Genomic DNA, 12293 nt, shown 5'->3' with positions numbered 1-12293 from the left:
GATAAAGTGAAAATAGTAATTTACTCTAAAAATAGAATACCTAAAATTAAACTTCATTAAAACAACTTCCGACCCAAACAGGTAAAAGGTCAAACACACAAGAAAACCCCCGACCCAAACGGGCAAAGGGCAAAGAAATTACAACATATACATAGGGTATTTACACCATTCCGCCAATCTAATATAGTTACATTTTGATCTATTTTTAAACCAAGCGAAACTTCTCGATTTTAACTCCCCTATGATATCTTGCGGACTACATCTTTTCTGTTTAAAAACCACTTCATTCCTTTCTTTCCATATGCACCAAGACGTTATCAAAGCCAACCCATAAATGATCTTCTCCTCCTTCTTATTGCGCTTAATGAATATGGGGATATCAAGAATATCTTTAAACTCAAAAAGGTAGAGAGACGGGATTTTGCACCAGTCACTGAAAGCCGACCACACCCTCAAAGCCATCGAGCAGGCAGTGAACAAATGCTCAGCCGATTCCTAAACGTCTTCACAGAAAGGGCACATAGATGAAGATATGATCACATTCCTTCTTCTTAAATTTGGTATACTTTCTTATATGACACTTTAAATTCCTTTTTGTATCAGTCAATATTACTAATTAATTTATATTTATATTTATATTTATATATATTTATATTTATAATTAAATAATTTATTATAATTAACTATACCTTAATTATCAAGTTTGGTATGTGAGTAAGAATTAGTATTCAATTTTGTTACACTATTTAATCATACATAATTTTCTTCTTTTACAATTTTTTCAAAACTCATTTTTCATTTTGTATCTCAACACATTTTTGCTTTCAACTTTATTCCATTATACTTTTTAGCTAGCTTTCACAAATTTGTCATTTTAAGTTCCAGTCTAAATTTTGTGAGTTAAAATGGTCCAACGCACGTGTGTGGTTCAACATTTCTATGTTTTTTTTGTTCTTTCGAGGTTTAAGGGCCCCATCGCAATGTGCAGGTCTTAAATCAACTTAGTTATTCTTTTCTGTGTTTTACGTTTCAGCCTAACTATTGCGAGTTAACACGCAACAATGCGCGCGCCGTGGTTCAGTGTTTTTACATCTACTTTTCGGTCTAATTTTCAGTTTAACTGTCCCGCCGCAAAACACGGGTCTTAGATACTAGTTTTATATAAAATTAAACTTCACATTTTAGTAAAGATATCTTTATAACTTTTTAACAAAAAAATTCAGGTTATTATGACACTAGTCATCAAACAAAGTTTGTCTATAAATACACGTGTATCATTTGTATGCGTTGTATCAATACCAATATACAATCAGGAGGCAATTACCAAAATGTAATTTCATTACGTACATCTGCACAAAATCATACTAAATAGAAGTTAAAATTGCGTTAGTTATGATTCTCCAGATCGCCATGGAGAACTATATCACTACGTCCACGAACTTTCGATTGCACGCAACACGAGTACACGACCAAATTTAAGTTATAGCATGTAGTTGTTACATGTGTAACTTGATGAAAATGAATAAATAAATCTGCATCATTTAGATCAAGTTTTGCCCGAAGTAAATAGTTGTTCACTTATAAAGAAAATAATTAAATGGTTTACATATAAATACAGCAACAAGACACATGAGCAAGGTGTATGCATGTAATAGCATATCAACTTTGCAACAATAAATTGAATGAATGTCTATTTGCCAACATTTTTTTCTTACGCGTAACTACACATCCCCAACTTGCAAGAGTTCCCCTTCTTGCATTTAATATTGCAGCCTCCACAATTTCTTTTGTCTGTCATCAAGTTCACGCATTTCCCCTTGCAACAAATCTCTTGGTTCTTGCATTTTTTCCCACAAAGCCCACAGTTTTGTTTATCAGTTTTAACATTGACACATTTCTTATTGCAACAATCTGGACCTGGGCTGCCTTTCGCCCGGCATAGTCTTGGGTTTTTGTTGCATTTCACCAAGCCCCTCGAGTGTTGAGCAAGGAACCTACTTGCCCCTCTTAGTGAACCAGATATAGGAACAAGATCTTCTTCGTCGTCTTCGATTGGTGTTGCAGAAAGATTAATGGCTAATGCCATTAGAATGATCAGGGTTATCAAAATTTTCTTGATCATGGTATTTGAGATGGAAAATTGTGAGACGTGTTGTGAATAAATATTTGGATGGAGTTATGGATATGTTGAGATTAAATGATAGTGCATGTATTTATAGGGATAATGTGACTTATCAAGTTTGAAAATCAATTGTGACTGGTCATGGGAGTCTAAGCATTAAAATAAGGTTAGGCTTTTGGATGGTATTTTTGTAGCAATGGCTCCACTAAAAAGAGTCAGTTTTGACTTTGAATGGTATCGTTTGTTTTTCAAATGGGAATAAAATAAACACATATGTGATTTGTTTATATATTCACACATTGTTATTGGAAGTTGTTTTCTTCAAGTATTGTTTGGGGTGGTCCGTAGTTATTCGCATGTGTTTCATAAACACCAATAGGAAGCATTATTTTAGCAAACTATAATTTGAGCATCTACAATGAGCTTTAAATACCCATGGCATTATAGCCTAGTGGTATCTTGGTGGTGGGATAAGACTTATGACCATTAGGTCATGGGTTCAATTCCCACAAAGGGGGTTTTTCCCGAATTTATTGGGTTTCCTCCTGAATTGGTGTATAGGCATTATTGCCTAGTGGAGATGGATATGATCGGGTGGTTCTGCAGGTGACACGATGATACTCCAGTGGTCCGTCAGTGATCCAAATTTGCCGTTCAAAAAAAAAAAAAAAAAACAATGAGCTTTAAATTTAATGTTTTGACTTAAAACATCAACATAAAAACTCTTACAATGATTTCATCATACTTTTGATATTTGTCATCGAAACCAAGGAGGATTTATCTTACCAATCTAGACATATCAATGAAGGTACCTTAACGAGGATGAAAATTATGTACTTATTTGTCAGTCAATAATCGTGACTCAATTCATAAAGTGTTTTGTGGTCATCAGGTATATTCTAGTTTCGTCCAAGAACAACCAGTACCTTAACGAGATCCTATCTACTCGGGTACCAAACATATCTAGAAACCCTCTGAATCCACTACTGTATCTACTGGCTTATGGTGGTACATTGGTCTCCCATATACAAAAACCACCCTCACAATTATCAAACTCGAAGTCGATATTCCATATACAGCCCCCCCACCCACATTATCATGTGTGACTACAAAAAGGTGTCCGAAAATGGGTTATCAAGGTATATGATAAACATTCACCGGTTAAAGGTTTGTTTTTTTCTCACTCTTTTGGGTCTAACCCATCATCGAGATCTCACGCAGATCGTTTATAGGGTTGTTGACCCAACTTTCAAAAAAATATATATCGACTCTTGAAAGCCAATATCACAAAAAAAAAAAAAAAAAAAAAAAAAAAAACCTAGAGTGACAATGCCACTTAACATAGGTAGTTTACACACTAGATCTATCACGGATTCAATGTTTTTAAATTAAGAGTATTTAAATGCCATTTTAGTCCCTGTAGTTTGGGTCATTTGCCAGTTTAGTACAAAGGTTTCATTTTTCATCAGTTGTGGGTTCAAAAAGGTTTCACCTTTGCCATTTTAATGCACTATGTTAACTTTATCCATTTTTTCTGTTAATGAGAAAGGCAATTCGGTCATTTTATATGGCCGAATTACCTTTCTACTTTATAGAATTACATATAAAATGACCGAATTACTTTTCTCGTTAACAGAAAATATGGATGAAGTTAACCCAGTGAACTAAAATGGCAATCATGAAACCTTTTAGGAACCACATGCGAAAAATAAAACCTTTGGACTAAACTGTTAAAATGGCCCAAACCAAAGGGACTAAAATGACATTTAACTCTTAAGTTAATGTTTTAGACTTTAGAAATTTCATATAAAAAACTTTAAATTCTTAATTGGCAGATGAAATTAAAAAATAGTCTTGATTACCTACAAAACTTATGAATTTACATCGAGAGAGTTTGGTAAATGGGCAACAAGCTGCGTCGCTACCCCTTTTTGAATAGCAAAACTAAGTCTTTAAAAACTACGTCCATAGATCTCAGGGTCATAACATTACTATACATGACCCTTTGAACTCGACTGAGTAGTCCACGGCCTCTGGCGCCAGAAAACCAAAAGTATAAAAAGCAAACGGGATAAACACGTGATGGTTGTCAATGCACGCTTTCTTATGTTTGGTCACTTTACCCGAAGCAGCATTTAAAACTGCCTAACCCACCATGAAAGCACTACCCCCTATGCCCACAAGCGGGGAGACCCCTGTTAGATCTATACATGCATGTTTTCCTTCTACCCATCCATATACTTGGGAATAACTAGTAGAAAGGTCATAGGTTCAATTCTATTATGCAAGTTTAGCCATTCAAAAAAATATATATATTTAATTAGTTTTAAGAGTCGCCTCCGAAAATCAAATTATATTCAACAATCTTTATTTTCTCAATGAAAAACACGGTTTCCCAAGGACCAAAGAATATTAAACAGCAAGATTTGTACACGAAAATATAGTTGCAGGAGCACTTAGTTTCGATTATTTTGACTTCTATATTTGGAAGGAGTGACTTTCTTAAACAGACGTTTTGGCAATAGGATTTAGTCGTGCAAGTAAAACTGCATCCGATTTTAGTTAAATTATTGTGATCATTTCAGAAAGTTGAGTTGATAATTTCAGGAAGTTGAGTTTTCAACTAACCCCATACTAATCCCTTCATTTGTGGCTTAGTGGTAGTGGCAGGAGTCTTGGGTTTTTTAATAGATACTCAAGTTCAATTTCTATTTGTGTGATACTGAGGTGGATATAGACAATGAAGGATTTAGACTAGGCATTGTGTGAGGTTGTCAGTTCGATTCCCGAGCCCAACCGGGTTTTCATCCCACCGTGTGTTATGCCGGAGAGTTCTGCTCTTATGGTGACACAACGACTATCAAGTGAGAGCCGGCGGTATGGTTTCTTGAGGGAACGCCCAAAAAAACCAAACTTTGAGGCTAGCGTGAGCCTGATTAGAACAATATAGTCTTGTTAAAGTGGGGCAATATCTGACTCTTCAACTTGGAGAGTGTGATAACTTTATACATAAAGTTCACCATTAAAAAAAACTATCCCATAACTGATAACAAATTATTGACTTTTCAGAAAATAAATTAATTTTAGTTAATTAAATTAAGTATCAATGAACTGAACACGACGGGTAAAGCCAAACTCTTACCTTGTTGAATCATCTAATAAATGTTATCACTTATTTATTAATAAGGTATATTATTAAATATTCAACTCTTGTGAAAAAAAATAGTGGATTGAATACAAAATGTGACACCTTTACTCTTTTGTTGTCTTTCTAACTGCTTTTTACGCTATAGGGTCCTATATGGTTATTACTCTTATGATTAGGGGCGGATCTACGTTATGATGAACGGGATCTTCGGACCCCAATCTTTTTTTTTAAAAAGTAGTAGAAACGGTATATAAAATTGTCTATGGACCCCATAAAATAATTTAGTTGGACCCTATAATAATGAAAGTGAGCCTAGTGCAGTGGTAAAACCCCTTTTTTACACATAAAAGGTCATGGGTTCGATACCTGTTTCTTCGTTTTTGTGTGTGTTTTTTTTTGGACCCCATTGTCCAAAAATCCTGGGTCCGTCACTGCTCATGACCACCATGACCCTCCACATCAGTGTTATGTCACCCGTCTCTAATTCACAATCCAAAACCACTACCTTAAGGGTGTGGTCATGATCCAAACCACTATCCCCTTATTTATTTTAATTTATCTTTGTCTAAAGAAAAAGTAAATGATTACTTGAAAAATGGAAAGGAGGACCATGGTTATCATGGTTTAATCCATGCAAACCATGGTGGATTGGGGAAGGGGTGGTATAGCCTTCCATTCATGTTCCTACGTGGTGAATCATGTCCAAACCATGACACCCACACCCTTTAGCCTTATAGGTGGTTAATTCTTACTAAAATAAATTCATGATATAACTAAAAAGATATTAACACGTGTTTTAAATTGATTAACCCATATAAAGGAATAAAGTCGTGATATGCTCAGAAGAATACCGACCTATGTTTTACATTGATCGAAAACCCTAAAAACAAATATTGGTACTAGTTCTTATAATAGTTGATATGGTACCGATATGCGTATTGGTTCTGTTTGCCAGGGTACGAGGAATCGTTACGGCTATCGATACCAAAAAGATGGTCAACTTTGAATAAAAGTGTGTTTTCAACAAACTTTTAGCGAACGTTAAGATAAAATATAACACACTACGTACGTATTCAAATTTATTTTTTAAAGGCTTGCGAATGCAACTTTTTAGAGAAAAATCAAATTAAATAAAAACGATATTGGTTATGATTATATATTAAAGTACAAGATTTAAACTTAAACTTTAAAAGAAATAATATTATTACTGACGAGGTGTGACCCGCATCGGTCAACCCGACCCGGTTACAACCTATTATATTAATATAAATACAAACAATTATTCTAGAACCTTCCATATCTACATGGAAGGTGCACAACCAAATCTTCAACTTTTCGGGAAGATCGTGTAAATCTCTAACTTATCGGAATATATCCTAGGTTGAAGGAAACCCTAATGGAAAACCTATAAATAGAGGTAAACGTATAAGGTATGATCATCTTGTTCTCATACATCTTCTTCTCCAAAACTTCTTTCATAAACCAATACTTATTCTCACGCCGGAGGGTGGTTACAGGAATAACCCCATTCCTGTAACGAGTCCTAACGGTGTTTCTATTTTGCAGCCAAGCGTTCGGGTCACTAATCATTGAAGTCGTAGGTGCTGTTTAGGTCAGTGTTTCTTCATTGGCGCCATCCGTGGGACCTATTTAGCGACAAGAACCTCATGGCAAGTGATCAGAACACGGCTGGTCAAACGTTGGCAGATAATAATTTGTCGTTAGGGGCGGAAACTAGTACCGTCCCACAGTCTTCCCCAGCCGTCACGAGGTCGTTAGATCCAGAGTTCGAGGCAGAAGGACCACCTCCAGGTTTTGACAATATCACCACCGTCTCTTCCCAGACCGTGGTTACAAGCCCTTTCCTCTATATGCCCTCACAAATACCACCAAGGAGGTTGGGGGGAACTAGCAGTAACACATTCACCCTGGTGACAACTATTTTTTCACAGGCTTCACGCCTCTACTCCACCCCTGTTATTACCTCGGCGAGCCCTAGTACCATAGTGTCAGAAATCAGTACGCCTCAATACTACCAGCCGTTGGTTTCCAACCCAATGCCGCCGCTATACTCAGCAGCGCTCACGGCGGCGTTATCTACACCACCTCATCAGCCGGTCGTCATGCCAGCTGGAGTAATGAATGCCCCTGTCACACCAGGAAATCAGATGTATTTCCCGGGGTATTGCTATGCACCCCCTTACGGGTATTTACCCTCATACGGGGGTTCAGCGTACGCGTTTCAGGGAACAGCGCAAGGAAGCTCTCAATCGCCGTACGCGGCTTACATGCCGCCATGGTGGAATTTTCCAACTCCACAACTAATGTATACCCAAGCGCCAACTGAGCCTGTGCATGACAGAGGAAATGCGGTCAGACCCCGGGTAGCCCCTTTGGAAAACTCCAACCTAATGGCAGGACCTGCCCCGGGTACGAACGTTGCACCTGCACAACCCGTAAATGTGGAAGAAGATGAACTAACCAAACCATACAAGCCGGTAGACGCGACGTTCCGGTCCAAATTCACTCGTAGGATCGCCGAAGCTCCTATTAAGGAAAAACCCAAAATGCCCCAAACGGTCGGCAAGTACGATGGCCTCACCGATCCTGACGACCATCTCAATTTATTTAAGAGCGCCGGTGAAGTAGCCTGCAGGCCCATGCCCCTATGGTGCAAAATGTTCGTACAAACTCTAGTGGGAGCGGCACGAGTATGGTGGGACAGCCTGCCCACAGGCGAGATAGACAGCTTTGAAGATTTGGAATCAAAGTTTATCCTACAGTTTAGTCAGCAGCGCCAACATACGAAAGATAGGAACGAACTCCTTCATATTCGTCGTCGAGACAATGAGACGGTAGAAAACTTTATCATCAGATTCAACAAAGAAAGCCTGGCGATCCCAGGCGTCACCAACGATCTGGCATGTGGAGCATTCCTCCAAGGAGTCAACGATGACGAGCTACTAAGAACGCTGCATGGAAGGGATGGTGTACCCCCAACCATAGATGAAATACTGCGAATAGCCAAAGTATATGTTATACAAGAAAAAGCGGTGGCGGCCAGTCACGCAGCCAATAGAAAGAAAGAAGACCTAAAAAATCAGGAGGAAAAAGATCACCGGGGGTCCAAGAGCAAACATAGGGGAGACCGATATCAGAGAAACGACAAAGACTCGCGATATGACAGACACCGAAGCTCCTATTCAAGGAACGAGACGTCAAAACCTCGGTCTGAATATCCCAACTTAAGCAAGACCCCGGCTGAAATTCTTGCCTCAGAAAACCTCAGGCTTAATCCACCAAAGCCGTTGAAAGACAACCCTAACAAGGATACGAGTAAATACTGCGAGTACCACAAGGGGAGCGGGCATGACACCAACGACTGTTTTCAGCTTAAAAAACAGATCGAATACTTCGTGAAGTCGGGTAAGTTGGCACACCTAGTGCGAGATATCAAGCAAGGCCCGCCTGCGGTCAAGGAGGAGAATGATAAAGCGGCAGGCAAAAGGCCGCGCGAATTGAACATGGTTCACGCTGACATGGGAAGGGGGGCGAAGCGGAGTTTCTCCACGCTCGAGCCTTGGATGTTGGCAACAATGACTATAGAACCGCGAATGGAGGATTTGCATCTTACCACAGACGCCCTGATCATCTCCGCGGCAGTAAGAGACTACCGCATGAGGCGAATCCTAGTCGACACCGGAAGCTCAGAAGACATTATCTATGAACATTGCTTTAACAGAATGCAACCAGAGGATAGGAAGTTGCTTGAATCAGTACACACCCCTATCAAAGGTTTCACAGGGGAAAAGGTTGACCCTATTGGTCAAATCACTTTCCCGGTAACCTTCGGGCAATCACCCAAAGAAAGAACCATACTACTAACTTTCCTTGTAGTCCGCGCTGAGTCATACCACAATGTGATAATCGGAAGATTCACCCTGGGAAAATTGGACGCCATAGTCTCCACGGCAAGGGGTTTTATGAAGTTCCCAACACCGCAAGGTATCGCTACCATATTTCGCGATAAAATCGGGGAAGTACTAAATACCAAACGATGTCGCCAGGGGCCCACCGGGGCCACGGGACCAGAAAGATGGGTATTAAGCACGCGCCATCCAGACCAAATGGTCACAATTGGGGACACTCTGTCCCCGGAAGTTGTAAGCGACTTGAAGCAATTATTAAAAAGAAACGCGGACATTTTCGCTTTCGAGCACTCCGATATGACGGGAGTCCCCCGTGACAAAGCGGAACACAGGCTCGCCACACTTCCAGGCATCAAGCCGGTTGCTCAGGGTAAGCGCAGCATGGCCCCGGACCGACGGGCGGCGGTCGTTAAAGAAGTACGAAAGTTAGTGGAAGCTGGAATTCTCAGGGAAACGCAATACCATACATGGGTATCCAACCCAGTCATGGTGAAAAAACCAGATGGCACATGGCGAATGTGCATCGATTTCAAAGACTTAAACAAGGCGTGCCCAAAAGATGCGTACCCGTTACCTGAGATTGATTTAAAGGTCGACTCCCTGGTACCCTATCGATTCAAATGTTTCTTAGACGCGTATAAAGGGTACCACCAGATTAAAATGTCCAAGGAAGATGAAGAAAAAACAGCGTTTCATACCGATGTGGGCATCTTTTGTTACACCAAGATGCCTTTTGGGCTACGAAACGCAGGAGCTACCTATCAGAGGCTCATGGACAAGGTGTTTGAGGCACAGATTGGGCGAAATTTGGAAGTCTATGTAGACGACCTCGTAATTAAAAGCAGCGAAGAAAAACAGATGCTGGCAGATATCGAGGAAACTTTCCAGCGGCTCAGAGAATACAACATAAAATTAAATCCAAAGAGGTGTTCGTTTGGGGTGGAAGAGGGGAAGTTCCTGGGGGTAGTAGTCACCCGAGACGGTTTTAAAGCTAACCCGGAAAAGGTAGCCGCCATAGCGTGAATGCCTTCTCCCCGAACGCTGAAAGAAGCTCAAGCCCTAAATGGACGACTGGTAGCAATCAACAGGTTCTTAGCAAGGCACGCCGAAAAATCATTGCCCTTCATAAAAACATTAAAAGATTGCCTCAACAAGAAGAATTTCAAATGGACCAGCGAAGCGGAGCAGGCTCTACAAGAAATGAAACGTTTTATAGAAGGGTTACCTACGCTGACAGCGCCAAGGCCCAGTGAAATACTAAAGATGTATTTAGCGGCAGCTCATACGGCGGTGAGCGCCGTGCTCATGGTTAAACGAGAAGGGAAGCAGACACCAATATACTACATAAGCCGGGTGCTAGCGGGGCCTGAAACGCGCTATCCTACACTGGAAAAGCTAGTTTTAGCATTAGTACACGCCACAAGGCGACTAAGAAGATACCTTCAGGCACACCGTGTACAAATCTTAACCAATTACCCGCTACAGCAAGTTTTACACAAGCCAGAGGTTTCGGGCAGGTTGGCTAAATGGGCCATCGAGCTGGGGGCCTTAGATATTGAATATCAGAAGCGAACAGCGGTTAAAGGGCAAGTGATTGCTGATTTTTTAGCTGAAATACCGGAAGGAGAAGTCATTACGGACCCAGTCGTCCAAGATATACCAGAGTCCAGCGCTACAAGGCAGACTTGGAAACTATACACTGATGGATCATCTAGCGGAAAGGGGTCCGGTGCAGGCCTAATGCTAATAAGTCCAGATCAAATCAGACTAATGTACGCCTTACGTTTCGACTTTGAATGTTCTAATAATGAAGCGGAGTACGAGGCATTATTGGAAGGTTTACGGATGGCAAAATCCATGGGGGCAGCCAGGGTAGACGCATACGTCGACTCGTTGCTGGTTAACAATCAGGTAAACGAAACGTATGAAGCTAAAGACGAGTCAATGGCGAAATACCTGGCGAAAACTAAAGAACTCATGGATTCCTTCGACAAGGTCACACTCAACCATGTACATAGAGGAAAGAATCAAATAACAGACGCCCTAAGCAAACTCGCCACCTCAGGCATGGAAAAGGAAGTCAAAGTCGAAACGTTACAGACACCCTCAATTGAACCACGGAGTGTTTCCGCCATCACAATGGAAGAACCTTGCTGGTATACTCCGATTCTACGCTCCCTCGAAACAGGTGAGCTGCCTCCCGCCAAGGGCGAAGCACAGAAGATACAAACGAAAGCGCTACAATATGAGGTCAATGATGGTGTCCTATACCGAAAATCTTACTTGGGTCCGTTGCTGCGATGTGTTTCCCCAGTAGAGGCAAAGTACCTCATCAGCGAAATTCACGCGGGTCTATGCGGCATACACGCCGGACCTCGAGCAGTGGTGGCCAAAATCCATAGCGCGGGATATTACTGGCCTGGGATGCACGAAGACGCTGTAACGGAACTACGAAAATGCCGCAGTTGTCAGAAGTTCGCTCCTCAGACAATACGGCCCAAGAACAGCCTGGTACCGGTGACAGCAGCGTGGCCTTTCCAGAAATGGGCTGTGGATATCGTAGGACCTTTCCCGCCGGCCCCCGGAAAGTTAAAGTACCTAATTGTGGCGGTTGACTACTTCACCAAATGGGTGGAAGCAAAACCCTTGGCTTAGATAACGGCGGAAAATGCCAAAAAATTCCTCTGGGAACACATAGTGTGCAGGTTCGGGTTACCGCTTTAACTGGTGAGTGACAACGGGACACAGTTCACGGATAGAATTTTCCAGGAATGGTGCACTGATCTCCACATCCAGCAGATTTTTACGTCGGTAGCACACCCCCAAGGTAACGGACAGGTGGAGCGGACGAACAGGAGTTTGCTAGAGGGCATCAAAAAACGACTGGGGCACGAGGGAAGCTCGTGGGTGGAAGAATTACCACATGTCCTTTGGGCACACAGAACAATGCCCAAAACTAGCAACAACGAAACCCCATTCAGCCTTACCTACGGAATGGAGGCAATGATACCTGCTGAAGCAGGGTTACCGTCGTTACGCCGTCTCAACATAGGCAGTGACAACGACCAATCTCTGAGAGAAGGCTTGGATTTGT

At 41.2% G+C, this 12293-nt stretch overlaps 2 protein-coding genes across 2 annotated transcripts; both read left to right on the top strand.

Annotated features, from left to right (window-relative positions):
• Positions 1-6937: 6937 nt before the first annotated feature.
• Positions 6938-10222, top strand: LOC110913322. The gene has a single exon (XM_022158159.1). The coding sequence runs from the start codon at positions 6938-6940 to the stop codon at positions 10220-10222; it is 3285 nt and encodes a 1094-aa protein (XP_022013851.1).
• On the top strand, positions 10223-11854 carry LOC110913324 (protein NYNRIN-like). Its single transcript, XM_022158160.1, has one exon. The coding sequence runs from the start codon at positions 10223-10225 to the stop codon at positions 11852-11854; it is 1632 nt and encodes a 543-aa protein (XP_022013852.1).
• The last annotated feature ends 439 nt before the right edge of the window (positions 11855-12293 follow it).

Source organism: Helianthus annuus, chromosome 15, assembly GCF_002127325.2.
Source record: "Helianthus annuus cultivar XRQ/B chromosome 15, HanXRQr2.0-SUNRISE, whole genome shotgun sequence".
In the NCBI taxonomy this organism is placed as follows: Eukaryota; Viridiplantae; Streptophyta; class Magnoliopsida; order Asterales; family Asteraceae; genus Helianthus; species Helianthus annuus.
The sequence above is the reverse complement of the archived record's forward strand: the minus strand, read 5'-3'. Positions and strand labels throughout refer to the sequence as shown.